Source organism: Rhynchophorus ferrugineus, unplaced genomic scaffold, assembly GCF_030347505.1.
Source record: "Rhynchophorus ferrugineus isolate W39M unplaced genomic scaffold, kcgeb_rfMv2 rfM1, whole genome shotgun sequence".
Lineage (NCBI taxonomy): Eukaryota > Metazoa > Arthropoda > Insecta > Coleoptera > Curculionidae > Rhynchophorus > Rhynchophorus ferrugineus.
In genome coordinates, this window is record NW_027472580.1 from 49,105,335 (window position 1) to 49,130,854 (window position 25,520).

At 29.8% G+C, this 25,520-nt stretch overlaps 1 protein-coding gene across 1 annotated transcript; it reads left to right on the top strand.

Moving 5' to 3' along the window:
* The first annotated feature begins 778 nt into the window (after positions 1-778).
* Positions 779-23,633, top strand: LOC143197986 (putative inorganic phosphate cotransporter). The gene is made up of 8 exons (XM_076406881.1): positions 779-1,051; positions 13,984-14,180; positions 16,032-16,280; positions 19,363-19,462; positions 19,517-19,705; positions 19,762-20,061; positions 22,960-23,198; positions 23,258-23,633. Exons 1-8 carry the CDS (start codon positions 1,018-1,020, stop codon positions 23,459-23,461), a joined length of 1,512 nt encoding a protein of 503 aa, XP_076262996.1. The 5' UTR covers positions 779-1,017; the 3' UTR covers positions 23,462-23,633.
* Positions 23,634-25,520: the final 1,887 nt, after the last annotated feature.

A 25,520-nucleotide genomic window follows, 5' to 3' on the forward strand; every position in this document is an offset into this window, starting at 1 on the left:
TCAGTACTTTGTTCAATATTTCACCGAACATAAACAATAAATATGTTATGTGTACTTACATTTAAATCTGCAAACAGCGAAGGAAGAATTTGGGTCAAACAGTAAGAATTACAATCACATTAACCATTTAGCTGCTGAACTGGCAGTATAAGACACTCTCGCATCAAGAGAAATAGTGTAGCAGAGTTAGCATCGAGATTCGCAGATATAAGATGACGATAAGTCAGCTGAAATTATATCTACCTAGATGAAAATATAACAGAATGTTACATTATTCTTTGAAAGAAACAGATTCCTAGGTACCAGGATATATTTTTAAAAACAGAAAGCTTTGCTTGTTATGTACCATTGAAAAAAACAAACAACATATTGCTGTACGATCTTAATTTAAATCCAATAACTTGCGTCGTTTTACTAAAATACGGGTTCACAAGTTTGTATCGAACTTAAAACAGTAACCAACGATTAATAAAACAATAATTATGATTTGTATATTAGTTGATACGTAATAGTCGATATGACGGAGAATTATATGATTACAATTGCAAAATTATATCATTGAAAGTTTTTTTAACTATCCATCCATATTGTTGTCAATTACTTGTTCGCATATTGTAAAAAGTGACAAAATGAGGCACAGTTACAAGACTACACAGACTATTACAGAAATCATCATCAACATACTGCCTCTAATTATTGTAGATATAATCATTACTATCTATCTACTGAGGATTAACAACAATTATCTCGAACGCGGTACAAGGACCACTCTCTGATCACAGCGCGATCGCTATTATATTTGTCGATAATACAGTTTGGAATTTTCAAATGTTTCAACATCGAAAATCCTTTTAGGACCCATTAAGTGGTCAGGTAATGTCGCTGGCGACGTTCAATGCACAGCATTACAGCGACAGTGGTGGAAGCGGGCAGGTGTCCGCGGTAACTATCAGCAAATTAAACGCGGTACCGTACGGATATCTCCCCGTAAGAGTGTAGCCGATAACATTGGAGAAAATGCTCACAGGCTGGAGACTACTCGTATCAAAATGTGAGTAAATACGAATGTTATTAAATTCCTTCATCAGTAACTTATCGTATATGATAGCTAAAAAATGATAAATGATAACAAATAGGAGCATCCTTCTTTTTTTATACTAATTAACATTTTATGTAAATATAGACTGCTTATATCAAGAATCAAAAAACATTTGTTTACTTCAGCTAAAATTTGGGAAATAGGTGTACTATTCGGTTGTCAAATTTATTTTAACTAAATATGTTTCATATTCATGTACATTTTAAAAATCATTGATGAATATTTTTTTCTTGAAATATTTTTCAATTCAATTCAATTATTACAATTATTTTTCAATTTCATTCATTTCAATTCTTTGGTTTTCTACTGTGGTAATCATAATGAACTATAACTTCCTCTAACGATTAATCACTATTATCGACCTTTTATTATTTGCTCAAATTGTCAACGAAAAATAAATATTTGTTTTAAAGCGATATATCAGTAAGTATGGCACTTCACTAACGTCGCGTACATTTCATTGTATAGATTTAGCTAGTATTTTTCGGTTAAAAATCACATTTTCAAAGTACTTAACACTAAATCAATTACTTTCTTAATCTTCTTCTTGGTTAAAAACTATCAATTCGATTTAAAATACTCAATATTTTGATAATTTACTGGCAATAGTCAACAGCAAAAGCAGCAAAGTATAAACTACTATTTAAGTATAATTCTAACTTAAAGATATAAGTTATTGTTTAAGTTTGCGCGTATTACAGATACAGATTAGTTTATTAAGTTTGTTAAAGAAATTAATTTTATTTTTATATAATTATAATTTTTACAATTTTATTCACAATTATAATGTATTGAGTAAAATATTGTGTATAACCATGTCTAGTTAAGTTTTTTTTAATTCCTCTTGAATATTTGCTATTAATACAGCAAGTGATTTTATTTCCTTTCATTCAACTATTATTAATACGAAATATCCCTTTATGTCAATTGTTATCTCTTCATGCGATGAAAATTATTTTTTGTGACAGAATTTTTTGAGGCGTACGAAATCCAAAGCGTGTACTAACTACATTCTGAAAACTTTCTTGGAGGTAATCCACATACAAAACTACTCTTTTATTCGAAAAGTATGAATTTGTTCTTGCTCTGTGCGTTTTCTTAATCTATGTTATTTCAGCCGAGTTCATACAACTATACAACCATTTTAGAATAGGAACTAAAATCTTAATCTCTTGTATTCATTGACGATGGCATCAGCCTAACCCAAGTGTGCTTACTATTAAAACGTCATTGTTATTGAAAAGCGACACATGAAATGGCTCTCATTGTACATACGTTTGATACATTTTCATAACAACAAAGCTTCACAATTAATAGGTTATTCTCAATTAATACGTTATTCATAATTAACAGGTTGTTATCTTCTTGGCTTTTTTCAATACTCGTATTGACAACACAGTTCACAAAATTTAAGAATTTTAAGAATTAGGAACATCTGTTGTGTTATTAATCAATGTAAATTATCAGCTCCTTATTAGAATGATTTTGTTATTATCTAAATATATTACTACACATATTTCATTACGTAGACCAAAGATAAAGATAAAATTCAACTAGAAAAATATCGTTTCCACTATCATCACAATCTCAATAAATATTTGTTACTGAAACAAATACATATTTTAATTATTTGATAGGTGGATCAATTATTAGGTAAACTGTAGCAAAAACTCACGTTCTCTGATTTGATCGTTTTTGCTGCGACATTTAATATCTCTTATCCACCAAAGCCGACTTATCTTTAACATTACTTAAGCTAATTTTTCAAACCTATAGTAATGCATTTCCATAGAAAAAATCTTTCATAAATTGGTGTAATAATATAATTGACGGTGTTTAACATATTAGATTTTAAACTATATCTTTATTTAGATGTTGATAATTGATAATTGCAATTGCGTATTGAATTATTTCCATCATTTATATAGTGACTATGAGTAATAGCAGTGAAGACATTGTTATTTTTAATATTTAAAATAATTTTAAAAAATAGTGGAAATATATAGCGATCATTCACATTATTTAGCAATTTGGATTTTCCACTATAATTATACTTCTGGTATTTTACATTGTTGTTTAAATAACTATGAATGTAACAGTAAAGTCTATGAATTGAAAATGTTCATCCATCTATTCATTTCCTTCAGGACTCCTTCAGAATTTCGAAAATGTACATAACCGTACATTAAAAATATGCCATGTAGCATCAAGCAAAGAGGAAAGTTCGAGTTTGAATTGTAATAAATAATTTCAACTCTTTTAGTGTATATCAACCTATTTTAATGCATATCCCAATTTATAATGATGGTTTTCAGCATCTAACGAGGATTTTCTGGTTTTGAATTGTCATATTCTGATTATGAAATTAAAAATAAGGAGCAATGAAAAAAAAACACAATTTTGAATGATTTTCTTCAGGCCATAAAAAACAAAATTTCTTATTATAAAAGTATTATTACTGGTAAAATGTCATGCCAAAGAGATTTTAGTCCAGATTGTAATAGTTCTCGCATACCTATATAGTAGAAAGCAGAACAAAAATCAATAAAAATGACATTGTTTCTTCCACACATAATATGCTAAACTGACAGAGCTGACACAACTGCCAGTCAAAAGTCTGCCAATTCAGTCTAAATCCTTCCTGCTATTCTCGACTTTTTACTCTTACTCTACTTTAATAATTTTATTCATATTTATCTAATCATTGTTAGCGCATCGTCCTGAAACACAATGTTTGGAATATCAATTGTTTTGATGTTACTAGTTCCTGAGTAGAACTGCATAAAAATCTCGCTCCCTCGATCGAAATACATTTTTTTCTGGGCCTGATTTACCAGCTGAAAAGGTTTCTTTACTAATATTAAAGAGCCAGTTTATAGCGATATTCTACAATTGTTTCAATTGGCTGTATAAAACAGTTTCTTGTGTATGAAGATCTTCGGTTTTCTAGTATATTTTTCGATATAATATAGCGACTGTTTTTCCCAGTCCACATTAAATCTTAATTTTTTATAACACATTTTTTACAGTTGCTGTTTTGATCTTTTATAATTTGAACGTTTAAAATATTAATCTGCAATATTATCCACAATAAAAAGTCAACCCTAATATCAGTGCATTGAATAAAACATAATTTTATTACAAATTTTCCAAATCGTAAAAACGATTAGGGAATTTCAAAAGAAACATAAAATATTAATTCACTTATAATATGTTAAAATAACCGTCATCGCTACAATACTGCATAAATATTAATTAGCTAGTAGTAAATCCAATTTATATTTATGGTATGAGTATTTTACAACTTACAGTTTACAGTGTACTTTTCTAATAATAATTAAATTCGTTTATCGTTAAAGTTGTTTATATAATAACAATATTACCTTCATCATATAATATCAACTTTATTTCATAGGATTATTATTATGAACTTACTCATCGTTAACTGTTATATTAATTAATTATACTTATTCCTTGTAAATCTCTTAGACAAAATATAACCAACAAATAAATTGCTTCTTATATAACTTGTTCCTCATATGCCCCTGCGTAGGTATCTAGCTTGAAGGGGTTGAATTAGGAACCAACAAAATATGAATTGCAACGGATTTTATTGAACATTGAATGGATTTGTTAACAGAAATGAGAGTGATTTTATAACCTATATTGCTATAATTTATGTATACCCTATAATTAGCTATAATTTATTAAGTGCGTTACAATCAACAAAAGAAGTCGCCATCAATTAGATATTGTATTTGTAAAATTGTCTAATTTAAAACGTCATATATTAATATTGGACAACCGACAATAACATAACATTCGAAGTATTAACGATTGTATATCAGCATCACACATTTTTTCCTTTCCAAGATTTGAACCAAATAAGCACCGATTAATAAAAATTTTTATTGGAACCTTTAATTTGAATAAATCTGCAGATGAAACAAGAAGCCAAGAAGTGTACCAATATTTACTTAAGTGAAACAAGCATTGTCGGTAGTAGAATCAAAAGCTTAAGGGAAGTAAGAATATCGTCGAAGGCAAAAAACTTAGTGAAATGCCAAACATGTGTGACATTGTCTAAGTTTAAACTAAAATAAATTACCATAGTTGATCATTGTAATATTAAATTGATATGTTTAACTCTTTTAATACAATTTCCGTTATAGATGTAAAAATTTTATCAAATGGTTTTGAATAAAAACATTTACTTAGAGCTAAATCTACATGGAAATGCTCAAATTGAACCAACCTCCTTTAAATGTCCAACACATCGTGTTCACCAGTCATTCTTCTACATATATTGGAGAACCTTTTCGATAGCTCAGGAATAAAACTGAAACCAGTAAAGGAATTTTATTTGTATTTTTCATAATCGAGATTTCGATGCAATCAAACCACTCAATTTTTTTAAATATATATTGAGCAAATAATTCTTAAAACGGACTGTATAAAATGAACTGGCAAAATTTATCGACTAATATATCTTCAGCTACTAAAATGTGAATAGTTGGATGCAAAGCTATCTGGCTGTAATATGTAGACTTTGTCCCATCAGCATATGGGCAAATGGACTTAATAATCTATCATGAACCCTTCGTGATTTGTAATGTAATATAATGAGGTGAAATCTAATCTATGTAATAAATAAAGATCAATAGAATGTCAAAAACTACTTGTTCTGGTACATGACTTCTTACCTGACCGAGCAGCACTTTACTCCTTGCCAGGAATCCCAAAAATTGGTATTAGATCCCAAATTGTGGAAAAGCTAATAATGAGCAATAATTTGAATAAAACTTGCGGCGCTAATTTCTCCAAAAACTTATTACAAAAAAAAAACCTAAGCTTATTTGTACACCCCATATTTCTAATCATGTTAACACCTCATGATCTGATACTCATCACTTTTATTTTTATGAACATACTCGAAAATGAGCTGACGCTAATAAATAAAAACAATATATCGCTATAAAGACGAGTGAAAGTACTAGAAGTGGACAATAATTTAAATAGTATAATACAAAAAACTGAAATGGCTAAATACACTCAAAATAATACTTCTTTATTTTTCAGATCAAAAGATTTATCTGATCCTCAAAAATAAAAACGTACGATTTTATATTTTAAAATTCGATGAAAAACGACATTTATTTCTGTTTTCGTCTGAAGAAAAATTACCATAAATATGCGAAATTGCTTATATAAAATGTTAACATATATATGCTAATATCATCTTAGTTATACAGCATTTAAAATTTAGTATTTGTTTTAATAAATTGTGCAACTTTGTTGGCCTAAATCCTAACTCCATAAAATGTAGTAATATAATATTGGGTACATTTATGATCGAAAATTAAACTGCATATTTTTGGTCATTAAATTACATTATGTCATTAGGTTTTGACTACAGATTCTTAAAAATCAAAATAATAAAATGCCTGTTATATTCTTAATATCTGACATGTAAAAATAAATGTTTGTTTATCTTGATACAAAATTAATTTTTATCCCAGTTTTTAGCAGCAACTAAAGGCTCTTTGGCATTTTTCATATTTGATATCCAATTTCATAGTCGACGCTGGAGAAGAGTGTTTACTTTTCAACCTATAGTTAATTGTTTTAATTAAATCTTACATTAGATATGCTTAGTCCAATCTTAATTTACAAATTGATTTATTGCTATTATCGCTTTAGTCAATATGTAACTCCTAAATTAAAATTAAATTAGACTACTTAAACTAAAGTTAAATAGTTTAACATTTATATACTATTCAAGTTCGTGGCAATTCTGATATCCTGTCTACTGCCCAATAGCTGTATTGCTTTCACGTTTCTTTGATTTAGCTAATGATTACGTAGCGATAAGTATTTAATTAATAAAAAAACATTAGCAACTAACTGGATTACTAATTGGTTTGATGTTACCCCATATTTACACACCATAAGTCCAAATAGGTTTTTTGTAACTGACTGTATTTTATTTGAATGACTTATATACTTTATTTTCTTAAGGAAATATATAAATTAGAACTTTTTTTTAAATATTGTTTATTCATTTACGCCCTCAGTAGGTATCACTACATAGTATAAAACAAAGTCGCCTTTTCTGTCCCTATATCCCTATGTGCGCTTAAATCTTTAAAACTACGCAACGGATTTTGATGCGGTTTTTTTCAATAGATAGAGTGATTCAAGAGGAAGGTTTACATGTATAATACATGCATAATATACTAAGGCAACATTGCTAATTTTAGAGGTTTCTAACGTGATGTCGTAAATTAACTTATTTTTTTAGGCTTATTTAGCAATTAGCAAAAACGCTGCTTCACCCTACGAGTTAGATCAAATTAATGTACTACAGTATTGCACACCATAAAAAGGTCTACAAAAAAGTCCGCGATGGTATATGTTTATCTTTTAGTGATAACCCACATTAACCATTTTTATTGTTTACTTTTTACGTGAGAAAATGGCTTATTTACAAAGCTATTATAAGCAATACGGCATTAATCCTTATCGAATTAAGTACCTTAAATACAGTGTGCAATTAATATAGATCAATATGGTTCCTTACACCATGTAAATTAAACAAATATTTTCGGAGATATTACAAATTTAAAATTTGCGTTTAAAAATGTGTAATGTAATAAAAATTGTATGAATTTAGATATTCCAAAGATAGCAGGAAATCTTCATAGTAAGTATAGGGGAAGAGGAATTGTTTTACTCCAAATTTAATGCGTGCAGGCTAAGGGCAGTAATGAATGAACCAAAAATACTGGATGGATTTTAATCATGTTTTCATTGAGTGACATAGGCATATATATTTTATGCCCGTGCAAAGTCGGAGCGGGCCGCTATGTTTTTATATACAACGTTCATATTTTTTCTGTAGTGTATTTAATTTAGTATCAGCATTGCACCCGTGCGAAGCCGGGGCGGGTCGCTAGTTATTATATAATCTAGCGCTTTCTTCAATTCTCAATACCCTTTTCGAATTCCTTTTTTGGAATACGCTTGAACTAGTACAACGATTCTCTTTAATTTTATATATGCTTTCAAAATGATGACAATGAAGAAACGTCTGTGTTGTCAACGGTGGTTGCGCTAAAATGTCCCGTACACTTTTCTTCTACGTATTCACAGCAACTTACGCTTATATTTCCCGTAAACTTTTCTTTTAGGAAACTTTATTAGACACCACCTGTAAAGTAAACAACCGATATGGCTGAATACTTTTAGATACTTTCTAGAAATATTTGTCAACACAAGAAAATTGTGTCAATTGCATCAACATAAGTCAAGAAATTCCAATAGAAAATCCCGCTACTTTTTGACCATATATCGTACTAATTAAACGAGATTAAAGGATTATCATAATATAAGTGAAAATTGAAAAAAGAAGAATATGGTATTAAAGAAAATCACTAAAAACCAAATCAGAAATTAGGGAACTGAGTACACTATAATAAGTAATTAATATCTTATTCTTACAACTACTTATCACTCACTATAAGTCAGTTAACAAACTTCTAGCATCAGTTTACGCGTAAAATATGTTGTGCAATCAATATGGTACTAATAAATCGGTCTAGTGTCTGATGAATCGTCATGTGTTTACACTATGAGGGTCTCATTACGCTAACGAGATTAAATCGGCAATGCTGTTTGTGATTTTGATAAAATAAGTCAGTACTTCTATTGAAAATAAGCTACAGACACATTTATTGTTAACAAACCATCGAAAAATGTTAGTCATTAATTGTAATTTAGATACCCGATTCCTCTAGTAGAATCAACGAAATACTTCGACACCCATCTAGATTGTAGATTAAATTAGAAATTTCACGTTAGATAAAAAGCAGAGCAGATCAAAATTAAATAACTGTACAGTTTTGCTGGAGATGCAGCTTTCCCTAAGATCAAAGAGATTAATTTATGAGCCAATTTAGTCTCTTTGGACTTATGGGTTCAAAAAAATAAATATAATAAATAAGTTGCACTAAAACATTAATCCAGCTAGTAATCAATTTAAGCTGTCAAAGTAAATTTCTTCGATTAATTACCAATGCCTATCTCAAAGTAACCAACGAAAAACTGCACGACAGCCTCGAAATCAAACAAAATTTACAAATCTATAGATTATATACGATATGATTTCGCCCTAAAACATAAAATAAGCTTACTAAATCACAGAAGAACAGAAGATTGAAGCAAACAAAACCACATAAGAATATAGGGTTTATAAATGTTTACAGTTTCTTTTTTTATGACAAATCCTTTCATAAACACATTGCCTTTCCTTTTTCTCTTTCCGTGTTATCAATTATTAATTTATTTCCTAATTTTATTATTCTCAATATTTTCTCTTTATTATCTCTGTATCATCTTTATTATCTCTGTATTATCTCTTTGCTTCCCTTATCTTCACTTCTCTCAACACTTCTCTATATTATTTTTGTTCTTCCAATTCTTACTTCCTTTTTAAAAGCTTCAATAGTTGTAATGAACATAAGATAATAGTATTGGGTGGTTGATGTAATTGTTCCGCATTTATCTTGCTTGTGTATTGATGCAAGTGTAATAGAACAGTAGTAATAAATTAAATCTGTAAATTAAGACTGTACTAAGTGTAACTAATATAAGATGTCATTTAAAAAAATTCGACAAAAATTAGTCCTTATAGACAACGTTACATTAATTTTACTAATATATATAAAATATGAAGTTGTTTTAAGAATGTAAGAAATAATAGTGGAACTATATAGAGTTTCTCAACAACATCATACAAATATTTACGTTTATTTTCATTAAAATAAACAAACAAAACCCTCCAGTTAATAGATAATGTGAAGAAAGTATAGGAATCCATTAAAACCATAATGATAATGGTAAACATTTTTATTAAGGTAAATATATTTGCCAGACAACATATGAATTTATTCAAACAAAGATAACCCCGTTAATTTCACATACAAGTTCTGAAGGGTACCAGCTATCGATTGTACGTTCCCATTATTAATTAGAAAAATCAAACCGGTTTAAGTCGGATTTTGATGTAATCTCGTAATTGATAACGAAATACTTGAGTTTCCTTTTCGTTTTATTTAAATTGTAGCCAAATATGATTTGAGAATAACAGCCTTACATTGCTGAAGTCAAATATGAATGTTTTATATTGAATTTTAATGGGATTGTATGGACGTCGATAATTTAGAAGCACTGATCGTTACAAAGCAGATATTTACCACTAACACCAATTCTATTCAACCTCTTCATGTCAGACAATAATGAGATGTAACAGATGCTGTGCAAAGAAATCTACAGCTTCAAATAAACGTCGCGATAAGATTGTTAAAATTATGGACGTTATAAATCACAAGAAAAAAATAAGCCATTAAAATTCAGGTCAGTTGAGAATATAAAAAATCAGTCAAATGGTCAAAAGTCCACATAGTTATGCCGCCGCATCGTCCAGATTTCTATCATCAATTCAAATCGTTAAGCTTAAGTAGAAAGAGCATGTTAAAAAGAAACCAGCAGAACTTTTTATGAACTCAAAAATGTGATGTAAAGCCAGTGTGGACCTACAGTATGCCATTATGGAGTTGCACAAAGAAATATGATATTATCATGATCCAAACTTATCAAAACAAAGTTATTCGCAGTATTGTTAACGCATCATGGTACATTACAAGAGAAAACATCCAAACTCCATCAGTAAAGCCTAAATCAGCATCGGTAAAAATGTTCTTTACATGATCATCTACAGAAAAAGGCAACTGTCTCCAATGATCAAAATTCTACCTTACAGTTGATTAATCAGATAATTATACTTGGAACAAACATCCGGTACCCGTACAGTATTCTCATTAGATAAAAAACTTACAGAAATTCTCTGTCATTCTTAAGCACCCCATTATGTGTTAGAAATACCCTAATACATCAGAAAACTGGCACGTCGACAATTTGGGAACTCATAAAACCACTATATACATCAAATGTCACATAGATGTTGAAAATCACTCATCAAGCACCCGTCGGAGATCTTACTGATCTGTCATACCCCATGCCTTGCCAATGAGGAAATTTAATCGCTGTCTAAGATGCCAGTGTGTTTTCCTAATTGGTACCTTCACATCATCTTCACCCCCTCTAATTTCAGTCTACACTAGCCAGAAAATCAATTAGCTGACTAACCAGGCGAAAAAAATAGAATTTTATTCTAAAAATATTTTAAAAGTTCACAAAATAGTATTTGAAAATCATAATCAAGTTGTGTGAGTTTAAACTTAATCATAAATTAATTTATATATATATATATATATATATATATATATATATATATATATATATATATATATATATATATATACATATATGTATATATATATATATATATATATGTATATAATATATATATATATATACATATATATATATATATATATACGAGGAAAGAAATATGGGGTTGTATTAAATAATATATATATATATATATATATATATATATATATATACATATATATATATATATATATATATATATATATATATATATATATATATATATACATATATATATATATATATATATATATACATATATATATATATATATATACATATATATATATATATATATATATATATATATATATATATACATATATATATATATATATATATATATATATATATATATATATATATAACCCAATAGACCCAAATATAGTTTACTATTGACTAATAAATTTTAATTATTTTAATGATTTTAATTATTAATTTAATAGCATATGATTCATCAATTTTATTTCATAATTCATTATGTTAAGTTGGGCGGAAGAAAAGAAGATTAGAAGATAGATCAGCCACTACAGTTATTTAACTTTAAGTTTACTATTCGGCGTTCTGTATCTACCAACGACATGGATGCTGAGGTATAACCACACTCTGCTTGAGGAATTGGAGATCCCTTATGTAAAATCGATACTGGTGAAAATGCAAAGCATCAATGTAAACAATTATGAACAACCTAATTTTTTTTAATTCTACGGTTTTGGCTACGATTATTCACTGTATACAAAACTAACCATAGATTGTTCATAATTTCATATTTCACATTCATTACTTTTGTTGTTAAAGTTGAAGAAATCTGCTACCAATATTTTTATAAACTGCGGTGATGCTGCTACAACATGTCCGAATTGGTATCAACGATTTGAAAATAATGATTTAGATGTTAATGACAAAGAACGACCTGGAGAGCCGAACATTTTCGAAGACAAATTGTAAGACTTAATAAACGAAAACCCAACTCAAACTCTCAAAAAACTTTCAGACAGCTTTTGATAAATTAATTATTTCCCGATGTTTACATGTTATGTGAAAAATAAAATGGCAGGAAAAATTACTACCGTGCGAATTGAGCGAAATCTACGTCAATTGTACAAATTGAATGCCCTATAGTAACATAAAAGATCAACAATAACGAGTAATCGAAGCAAAATCATCCTTTGGCAACACTCTACCACATGTTGCAAAACTTGCGAAAGATATAGTGTTGCTCCTCAAATGAGAAGTTCGGTTACTTCTTCGTCTACTATCTTCCTCAAATCTGAACATCAACAAAAACTGGTATTTGGAATTTTTTTAAAAATTACTCCAATAAAGGAATATCTCGAGCATTACTACCGAAACTAACAAGTGTTTTGAGCGCAAAGTCTAATAACATCTTTTAGTTACATCTTGCAACTTGGTGGATGGTTTTTCTTAGACCGGATATTGTACAAATATATATTTGTAAAATATTTGCCTTTAGTATAAAATTTTTTATAATATTTTAATATTATTAAAAAAAAATTATTTATCGCAACTCATAAAAACAAATTGTGAATATAATATCAACGAGTACCATCAGTGAAAATATGTGCATATAACAACTTTCCTTCTGTTTTAGTTTGTGGTGTTTTACGGAAGACGATTTGTTTTAGTTGTGGTTTTACTAAAATCGGGACTATTTATTGCGGAGCGAACTCTGCTTTGCTATGTACGGTCATCTTGGAAAAATGAAAGTTTGAAGGCCGAGAACTGGTTGCAAATTTATGTTGTTTCGCATACTCGAGAATATTAAATAACCTGCAACTGTCCCACTTTTAATACAAGCTGTTATTTAGGTACTTTATATAAATTCGAATTAAATTATTATTTGGCAAGTTATTATATTATAAAAAATATTATATGGCATAATAACAAAAGTTAACAATGTATTTTCGTTTTTAATTTTTACTAGAGACTTTAAAAGTTTAAAAGATATTACTGTACAAAACATAATAAAACAGAAGTTTTAGTACTGTCAATTATAAATTACTTTCATCAAGTGGTTTGCTTGTCTCAGGAGGTCGGAGTGATAGGTCGATAAATCTTATTTCTTTGGATCCCGATAACACAACATTAGTTCTTTTAAATGATATATTTCGAACAGCAGCAATATATTCTTGCTACCAGTGCTCAAACGTTCAACCAGAAACGGTTCGAAATTATATTGTCAGTCATTTTATGTGAAAGAATCTGAAAATCAAAGCAACCAAGCTTCTTTAAAAGTTGTTACTTTGAGAATCACTGACTACAAACTTCCTAATCGCCACACTTACATCTTTGTAACAAACAAACAGATTGAATAACTCCACAATACTATATGGAAAACTGTTATTAGTTAGGCTAGGTTGTTAAATAGGAAGATGTCATATAAGATAGAAAATATGTATCATGGTCTTTACAAAGTTTTATATTTATATGTAAATTATATATTAAAAATCATGTACCATCTAATTCATATTACATTTAGAGTCCCATTATTACATTACATTATTTTACAGGCTTCCTAATTCCTCAAAGATATGTATTGGGCATCATGGGATTCCTTGGTATCGTAAACGCTTATGCCATGAGAGTGACACTATCGATAGCCATAACGGAAATGACCATATCATCAAATACTACCAAGAACAACACGTACGAAAACTATTGCCACGTAGAAAATAGTAATACTACTAACAGCAATAACGCTGTAACGGTAAGAACCTTCAAATTCTGACCTTAACATTATAGTTTTAATACTAAAAATAAATAAAATAATTGAATAATCAAACTAAGATTTGTTTAATATATTTAAAAATAATTATGCCAAGAATACAATCCAGCTATTTATTTTACTAGTGTTTATCCAAATAACATGATACAGAAATAATGCCTTTTAAAACATATATTTATATATATATATATATATATATATATATATATATATAATACATACAATATATATAATACACAAACAATATATAGTTATGTTATACAAAATACATAGAAATTCAGTCCGAACAATCAAATATCGTTGTAAAATACAGTATTTATGACCACATCAAATCAGAAAAAAAAAACATAAATACGCAACATTTTTAACCGACAATAATTGGCTAATGCTTTTGTAAAAACATAAATTAAATATATTACAGCGATCAAGAAATAATAAAATTGTTGAAATAAAATTTAAATTGACTGTATATTTTTAGAAATTAATTTCGTTCCTTTTAAAGTAATTCCCATTGGATGAAATAAATTTGTGTCAACGTGCCTTCGTGCCTTTGAAACAATGGTTGATTTCGGTTTCTGAAATGAGCTTCAAAACTTGTTCTTGAAAGAAACTTGAAACTTGTTCGAAACTGTTCTAGATCGCGTGAGTTGACTCTAAATAATGGCTCTTGAGTGACTAATTCGGTTACATGTTCCAATGCGTGAAACAGCATCTTGTCTCACTTTTTAGGGTAAAATAAAAAGTAAAGATCTCTGAGTTTAAAACGAATGTGACACAAACTGAAATTTTGCAATATATTCGACGTCATCTATGACCTAGATTGATTGGAAAGACTATAAGTATTTATGCAAAGGTAAATGTATTTACGTTTAGGTGCGATGCATATGTATTGTTCATATTACATGCCAACTCTTGTAGACATCATCGGCGAATAGGAATAGCGCGCGATACCCAAAGTTAACTCACCGAGACTTACCAATTTTAAAAAGCATTGTGGCCAGACAACATAAGATTACCTCGGCAAAAGTAATATAGAACTCAATACTCATTTGAGTAATGCTATTTCTACAAAACCAATACGGCGGGAGCTCCATGGAGCTAACATTCATGAAGGGATTGCGATTGCCAAATCCGTTGCAACACAAGCCAAGGCTAAGCTACGGAAGAAGTGGCGCAACAATCATAGAACCTGTATAGTATAGTATATGATTAGGATGATTGGAAGAATATGGTATGGTCCATTGAATCATCGGTTATATTGTTTCTTACAATTTACCAACAGTTCCGTTATAATTTGGGCGCCAATATCATAGTATTCACAATATCATTAAAATCGTTAGCCGGTAACAAACGCTCAATGATGGAGTTCTTACTATCTCTAGAATTTTGCTGCCAAACACTGTTGCAAGGGTTGTGAAGGATACACTATCTCAACTTAAATGATAATAACAAAATATATTGTTTAATATATATTGTACCAACTTTTCTGAATCAAAGCCTTTCTAAAAGGAAAATAGATCAGAATAATAACATTCTCAGATTATGGTATACAGGACAAAACAAATTAAAATATTATGAATGTATTTCTAATGGATTTCTATCAAATTCAATAGGAGCTCCACATAGAGGAGGCCTCTCTGGAGTCGTTTTTAGTTTTTACGAAAAGTTTTATATTTACATTTTGTATTAGCTTCATGAAGCAGATCAGGCGGAGAACTTTTTCTTAACTTCATTACAGAATTTTATCAGCTATTCTTATATGGGTTTTAATAATAAAATATATAAATATAAATAACATATAGTTATTTTCAATAATGTTTTTAATTTTTTTAGGATCCTGATTTACTGTATGATTGGGATGAGAAGACCCAAGGGATAATTTTAAGCGCTTTCTATTGGGGTTATCTACTCACTCATCTGCCAGGTGGTATAATTGCCGGTAAATTTGGCGGTAAATACACTCTAGGGCTTGGTATACTATCCACTGGTATTTTCACCATCGTCACTCCTTGGATAATAAAGGCAACCTCGGGTGATTGGAAATGGGTAGTCGCTTTGCGGGTGGTTGAAGGATTAGGAGAGGTACGCACACAATTGTAGTTAAAGCTTCATAATGCAATAAAGTGATGATATAAAATATATTCAGAAAATAATTTCAGATTACATCTAAAAGAGAATCACTTTTTTTAAATACGTAGTTTTAAAAAAATTTAATTGTTTGTTTAATAAATAATACAAGTTTAATAAGTAATAAAAATAATGAGCAATTACAATAATAAGTACTTAATTCACATTTAACAAATAATTAAAATAATTAAATGTTAATAATAATAAATAAAGTATATTTACTATACCGAGAAAAAAAAGAGAATATGTTAAATTGCATGATTTCGTTCTTTCAGTAATCCACAGATTAGACATGCAATTATTGTGCTTTTTTCGAAAAGTAAATTTTAAACAACATATTATTTACGGATGCCCCTATTGATACACGCAGAGTTTGATTATTAAATAAAATATTTTCCAATATTTCACAATTTCATATGTTATATGTAAATAGGACAGTGTAATAATATTAATTTAGTGTACGTAAATATAAATTTTATGATAATTTCGCGCATAAAAATAATGGAGATTGCAAAAAACTTGACGTATGCATTGCAAAAAATTAAGCTACATTGCATTCTGCTGAAACTATAATTCATAAAGACCGAAAAAAATCAGGAATTTTGAATCTAATATATATATATATATATATATATATATATATATATATATATATATATATATATATATATATATATATATATATATATATAGAGTAGTATACGACACTAAACTTTTTTGGTGAAATATATACAGTGGCATATTTAACATTAGCATAGAAAACATTGGCATTTTCACCAGTCAACAAGAAAAGATACAACATTATCTAACAAAAACATATTTTCTATTAGCATATGTTTTTTGTTGTCAATTTTTACCATAATTTGACTTAGTAATCACTACAATAATTGTTACTTTTGCATCACTGAAATATAAGGATTTTAATTCAACACAGATAAGCCGAATTATTTATATCTAAATTACAGGCAAATAAAACTTGCTATATTGGGTATAAAAATTTCTGTACAATGAAAACGAAATAAAGAAAAGGCTTCATTATACTTTAATTCGTAACAGTAACAAATTTGTAAAAACATCGAATCTTTGGGCGAATTAAAAATTCCCTACAAAACAAAAGAATGCTGTTTTCTGAATGCTGAAGGCAACTTTGCTTCATAATAATAATAACTGTCTAAGTGTTCGTCAAAGAAATGACATGTGTACTCTGTACTGTTCTCAGCATAGTAACAGATATAAGAATATAAAAAGTTTTTAAGAATAGACAATGCGTTCAGTATAATGCTTCACACTCCCTTATCAATCTGATATTCGCCAATATACTTGATTTGACAGTTTTCACGATATAGTTCGCATAGCAGAAGCAGAATTGCAGAGCTTTTGCTTCTCGAAAATGGTACGTGTGGAAAAGAAATATTACAATCAGTATTAATATCCGCCTCTTTATAACGCTGAATATTCTATATATTAATGTGTACGAATATATTACTAATTCCAAACTTGCCGAAAAAGCTATATTAAACGCTTTAAACGATTTCACAGACGCACATCATATAATCCCGAAAGAACAATTCAGTTTCCGCGCAAAACACTCATGCCTCCATCAAGCTGCCCACGTTGCAGCAACAATCCACCAGGCACTGATAAAAGGTTGAAAAACTGGAGCCATCTTCTTAGAAGTCTACAAAGCTTTCGATCAAGTATGGCACCATGGTCTAATATTTAAAGCGAAACAACTAGGTCTACCGAGTGACCTAATATCGCTTATAGATTCATACTTGGACAGTAGGTCCTTTCAAGTGAGGATCGGTGACGCAGTCTGCTCACATAAACAGATTTCCGCAGTAGTCCTGCAAGGTGCTCCACTAGCCCCAGCCCTATTCAACCTTTATATGGCTGCTTATAAACCTATATATAGCTTTATACAGCCTACTATTTCCACTACTCTGCAGAAAAAGCAAACTTCCAATCCCACTACGCTGTATAAAATGCTAGTCCGTCCAGTCTGCCTCAACGGAGCACGGGTGTGGTAGAGGTATGTCTCGGAGAGACAACTACTACAAATGTTCCAATCCAAAAAAGCCAGCGCGTTACTCAAAGCCCCATGGTTTATGAGGAACGTCAATACACACCTCGAATCAGGCATCCCGTTTGTGAAAAATTTCATAAATATGCTCAGTGTGAGGTTCTCCATAGGAACCTTAGAACACGACAACATCTTGATAAAATCCCTACCCATCCACAAACCCCGGTAGTAAACAAACTCCGACAGTCCCAGTCGTAACCCAGGGTCTCTGTCGCCCGCAAAACAATCATACCCCGAACCCGAAGCGACATCAGCCAAAGACCATTTGGTTCTAGTTGGTCTATCTGGTAAAAGAAAAAATTTATTACTAATAAGTTGTCGTTGGTTTTACAGGAATTATTGAATTCTATTTTTTATTCAATTTTCTGATGATAACTATTAGTTACCGTACAAAAACAATACGTGATAAAAAAAGTACAGATAAATTTTTATTAAACAATATCTGTAAATAGTAAACAGATAAAATTTGAGAGAGTATTTACGTATTTACACCACAGTGTAGTCTATCTCAATTAGTTTATTTTAAAAAATCTGGTTAAAACTTGCCATCATTGTTGAATGCTATTTCCAATATATTATGACAAGAAACAAAATAATAAAAAATAACTTCATTGAAAATATAGTTTAGAAACAATATATGCGCGATAATAACTAAAGTACACCCACAATGAGAAAACTAGTGAAAGTCATTAAATGAATTAATAAAATATCGTTGACGTCGTATTGATTTCCTTGCTTCCAAACTTTTTTGTAGGCTTTTTTTAAATTTAATTAATAATAATACTAATAATAATTTAAAAATAATACTACTAACAAGCAGTCAATGAAGAGATTTCATTAAATTAAACAAAGTGACAATATTTTAAGTCGTTAATGTTTAAAATTTATGTTGTTAAGAAATATGAAAATAGTTTATTTTATCAACTTCAAAAAATAAATTAAATTCATTTTTAGGGTACTACATATCCAGCTTTAAATACTATGCTTGCTCAATGGGTTCCACTAGGTGAGCGTTCGAAGATTGGATCATTAGTATATGCTGGAGGGCAAATTGGTGCGTGATAAAAAAAACAGATAAAAAAAGGAATTATATTTTATATTGTTTTAGGTACTATAATTTGTAATCTAGTCAGCGGGCAACTCATTCAATCGACACGAGAATGGGCATCCGTGTTTTATTTGTTCGGAGGTTTGGGCATAATTTGGTTCATGTTCTTCCAGGTGCTTTGTTATTCCGAACCTAAACAGCATCCGTTCATAAGTGATAGGGAAAAAGAGTTCCTGAAAAAAGAGTTAGGTTTGTAAAACAAACAACTATATATCTCAATAAAAATCACCATTAATATATTTCAGAAAGCGTAGCGTCGGTGAAGCCTCCAATTCCATGGAAAGCTTTAGCCACGTCTGTACCATTATGGGCATTAATTGCAGCTCAAATTGGTCATGACTGGGGTTTCTACACAATGGTATCCGATCTTCCTAAGTACATGAAGGAAGTGTTAAGATTTGACGTCGCTGCTAATGGTATCTGGAATTCGGTACCGTATGCCGCTATGTGGGTCGTTTCAATGGCGGGTGGTTGGATTTGCGACTGGTTAATACTAAGAAATTATCTTTCTGTTACCGGAGCTAGAAGATTCTTCACCTGTTTTGGTAAGAAACTCCATTATTGTAATCAGATTTAAACCTGTTCACAAACAACTAAATCAGACTCCTCATAGAATAAGCTTATTTTTTCTGGGCAGTAGAAAAATCATAATTTTTCTTCTTTTAACTTCATACAGTACATTTTTTCTAGTAGAATATTTAGTTTCCAAGTGTTCAAAATAAAAGAAAAGTAAAGAGATTGTCTACAATTAATATAAAATAGCCGTATAAATATTGTAATATTATAAATTTATTTAAAATGCCGTCCAAATTCCTTCCACTCTAACAAATTACTATAAACAATAACTTTAAAGTATTAATATCATCAAACACTTTGGACAAGCTTTGGACTGTGTAACTCTCTTAGATGTCATTGTTTTGGGTTACTAGCGGCCGATTATCTACAGTTTTTCTTGTTTACATAAACTTATAAATATACGAGATTAGTTTGATAGGTAATTTTTTAGTAACTTTTTAAATTTTCCGCACAGTAACTTATATATAAATATCATACATCACTGTTACCCTCAACTGTCATATATTCATAGACTACTGTGATATTTTAACAATCTACGTTGTTTAGTTTGTGTTTGTTAGCCATCGACAGCAGATAACCTCCCAAATTTTAATAGAAATGGAAAAAAAGTGATTTTAATGTACTGATTAATCATTATTCTTGCGCCAAAATAAGCACTACCGCAACCAACAAAAATCTTGATAAATTCTTTGGGTATTCTGAAGTGGTTTACTGAATTTCGTTGCGGTCGTACCATGACAAACATTTAGGTCGCCCAAAAGAAATTGTCACGCCAAATATAGTCGATAAAATTCATGAAATATTATTGGACAATCGTAAAATGGGAGTTCATGAAGTGGATGAGGCTGTAGGTATCTCATCTGAGCGGGCATATCACCTTATATATGGATGTTTGGATTTGAAAAACTGACTTGAATTAAATTTATTTAAAGTGCAGTCTGAATGAATTTTTCAGCCATTTCGAAACTTAGATGCATCGAAACATACTAGGCACTAAGGAACAATAAAAACAGTACTTTTCTCCGGGTTAACGTGCATTAAAGGAATCCATAATTTATGCCTGTTGGTAGGCCAGAGTGTTCTTTGGAATACACGCGATATTGAGAAATAAACCTATTGTACTGAACGCTCTTTCTTCTTCTTTATTGTTAAGGATTATAAAGATATTAGCCCAAATTTAAATATTCTTTCAATGCAAGCTTTTCTTAAAACATAACCATGGTTCCTTGGAGTACTAATTCGCACTAATTAAATTTTGAAAAGATGGAAATGAAATTTGTTCCTCATAAAGAAGTTAAGCGTTGACTTAGAAATACTTAAGATGATGAATGCCTATGATATGATACCTATGATAAACGCTTACGTAAAGATGCCGTAAATCGCCAATCACTCAACGCCCTTTCAGGTTCCGACAATGATTCACGGAACCTCTTTATTCATATTTTAATCGCCAAATATTGCGTTAATTAGAAGACTTTCGAAACCATAATCACCCTTAAAAGATAGTTCATTGCGTATTTGCTAATTATATTTATATATGGACACGTCGATTAAAATGATTATAACGATGAATACTTCTCATTAGCCATAATAACAACTCGTCAATGAAAAACACTATTTTTCTCCATTCATCTACTATATCAAAGAAAAGCATCATATAGCTTGTATGATCACAGCCCCAACCTCTATATAAACACATTTTACATCACTTGTACAAACATCATGTCCTCGTATTTTATTAATGTATTTCCTTAAGGTGCTCTATTTTACTGTGTTAATTAATGTCCTTTTCCATTGTACACCATTTGAATATCTTCAATTCGTTCGCTCCAGTATAGATCTATATCAGCAAGGTATTCAAGTTTATATCAGTCCACTTGACCGAAAGACGAAATATTGTTATGTCTTGAATCTGTCGATATTTTATTAAAATGTATCCTCGCTATAAACTGCAATTTACAAACAAGTTGTAAATTAGGTATTGATTCAATCTAACTATTAATATGAGTTTATAGTTGTAGTAAAATTAAGTAGTATACGATTGAGAAATTGAGCTCCGCCAATCCGGTTTTGGTGGTCGTACATCCTGAACTACAAGCTTCTGTTCAAATAATGCAATTCCTGTTAATTGAACGAATTGAAAAGGAATCGATGCGTCTATTATGAAGTGTGAAGGGTTTAGAACAACAAAAACTTTTGCTTTAAAAAGCTATTTTACTTTGCGAAATGAAGTTTTTTAAACGACAATACAAAATGATAGTGATGATTTAAATATATTCTGATATAAACCTCTATACCTAGACGTTACACCCATCACATCAATTAATCCTAATATAAACACACCGTCTCCTTTATTTGAATACACAGGGTTGTATCAGTCTATATAACATGTATAGATATAAATATATACATTGGGAGTCCGAATTAGTTCGATCTATTTGTTTATGGTTAAATATGCTTTTATTTTAAAACACATTTCGTATTTTGTTATTAACATATTAATCAAAATATTGTGGGTACAGTAAAGAATAACAACTTAACATACGCTACTGGCCCGTAGGGTTATCGCGATTTGGCTCCATCAGATACACATCACGATATTTAAACTACGAATATACGACTTTGCTGTTAAAGCTGAAATTGCCTTACAACCTGTCTGTGTTTGTTCAAACAAAATCCAATTAATTTATTTGTTAATAATTCCTATATATGGATATCAAACCATAGCAAAAAGAGGGACTGAATAATAGTCAAAATGATATAAACTTAATGTTACTGATATATGTCTCACATCATTTAAACTAATTAAACCAACTGTCAATATAAAATTATCAAATAATAGGCTTAAGAGTTATTTTATTTTATAGCTGCCATTGGGCCGGCCATTTTCATTATGGCAGCTTCATATGCCGAATGCGATACAACCCTAGCAGTATGGATGTTTACTGTTGCTATGGGCTTTATGGGAACATTCTACTGTGGCATGAAGGTGAACGCGCTGGATTTAAGTCCCAACTTTGCAGGAATCATCATGGCCATCACTAACGGTATAGGCGCTGGTGCTGGCATAGTAACTCCGTATTTAACCGGTGCTCTTACAGGAAACGTAATATATTTAATGAATATCTGCTAGTTTAATTAAATTAAACAATTGATATTTTATAGCATACAATTTTGGAATGGAGGACGGTCTTCTGGGTATCATTCTGCATTTTTATGTCTACCAGCGTCGTTTATATGTTCTACGGCAGCGGTGAGGAACAATGGTGGAATAGCCCGGAGAATCCAAATCCTAAAAAAACAAAAATGATCGATCTGGAAAGCTTTAGAGCATCAGAAAAAGAGGAAAATACTGAACAAAAAAGCTGATGAATTCAAAAAAATCTTGATACTGGACCTGTGAATTTCAAGTCCTTAAATATTACAGTGGCTATGCAGCCCGTTTGCCAATGACATGCTGAAGATTTCGAATTGTACAAAAAATAGAACTTGAAATCGATATTGTTGTAATTTATTTCAATAAACGTCTCTTTTATATGTTTTTTAATTATATAATTTTATAACTGGTATTATTTTCTTCAACAAGAAGACTTTTTTTCTGTATTTAATTATTAGTTAAGTTGTTAGTTAAATTTATGAAAATATAATCCAGACAAAGTAGTTACTTTACATATAATAATAGCATAAAGTGACATATAATTTTCAACTCAGATTTAACGAAAACGGTGTTGCACTAAGTAATCATAACAATATTTTATATTTCGCTTACATGCTTTATTTAACACAAGTTTTTTAATAATATCTTAGTTAGATTACTAAAAATTACAATCTGAACAATTACTCGTTCAATGGGTAATATTATGCAGTCATAAATTATTAGAAATTTTAAAAAATTAAAGATATTAGCATTAAAATCTAAGGTTTGATCAATTTGTTTATAAGTTGTGTTATCAGCTGTTGCAGTAACTCATTGGAGATCATATAATAGTTTTAATGACCTGGTTAATGGTGATACATTAACAGCACTTCTCTACATTTTATTTTAAAATCGCTGAGTTATGTCCAGATTACTATTCTTATCTCTAACTTCTTTATTGCTATTCTATTCAATGATCTAGTATTGTTTGGTTTATGAGGAGGGAGGAAACCGGTATGGGTAGCATCTGTGGTCAGGATACATCAAAAATCATGGGATATTAGGCTACTTTCGACACTATTCGTATATCAGTCGGCGTAACATATTCGCGGCAAACGAAATGTTAAAAGTCGATGCTGCCAAATATACCACCAGATTATTTGCTTTATGGATGTAATTTATTTTCAGAAATTAACATATATCTTGTTTTGATGGCAAAAGATAACAATAGAGTAAATACGACTTTTTAGAAAGTTATTTTATTGACGTTTTTTTTTTATTTAAAAATAACGCCTTTTTATTAAACATTCCGATGTTTTAACAGGATTACAGATATGAACGGTCTAAGATAAGTTTAGTTTCAATTGTTACAGATAGGATAAATTAATTAAATTACTTAAATTTTGCAGTGAAAGTCAATTAGTATATCAAGTTTGTAACAAGATATACTCAGAAGCAAGAGAAAGAAACCGACACGTGCAAAAATTTCACCCTGAGCTTGCTGCTAAAGGATCATCTGCACTCTGTGTCCCCAACTTAGTAATTTTAGTACCCATACTGAATTTCGGCAGCATCTTTGCCAAATACATAATATAAATATTAAACAAATTAATCTATATTTCAGGCCTTGGAAGACTTTGAAAGTTGAAAATCACATGACGATAAAGAAAAAAAAATTGCTTAAAGAATTAAAGAAAATGTATTAAGAATATTATAATACTCAATAATAAAGCAAGTACAGGTAGTCAACATGAACACCAGAAGACTATCCTACAATTGAACATTGACAAGATACTAGGGAATTATATATTTAAGTAATTTCAATTAATCGTCCAATTTATAGAGACTGCAGAAGTGCAAGAAAAGATTGTATAAAATTAATCCTGCAAAGTTAGCTATTTTGGGAAAGTATTATACTTGCTACAGCTATACGATTTGTTAATAAGGAAGAACGAGAAAGAGAAGAAACTAAGAAATAAAAGAACAATTAATAGGTATATATTTACCAAAGAAAACACAAAATTTTAACATTATTGAGTTTTTAGGTATTTAATTAATTTCATAGTATAGTATAGTGGTGGTATAATACCCATTAAGGGTAAACCCTTTTTCTACCATATATGTTAACTTTGTCTTAATTTGGAAAAATATTCTATCGCAACTTTTATTGTATAGAAATTAATTAGTAATTAGTGTGGGAAGTATAAAGGATTATATCTACAAAGAAGTTTTTATAAAATGTTATCTATATATGATGCATTTGTTCTATTGTATATCCAAATATGTAATAGT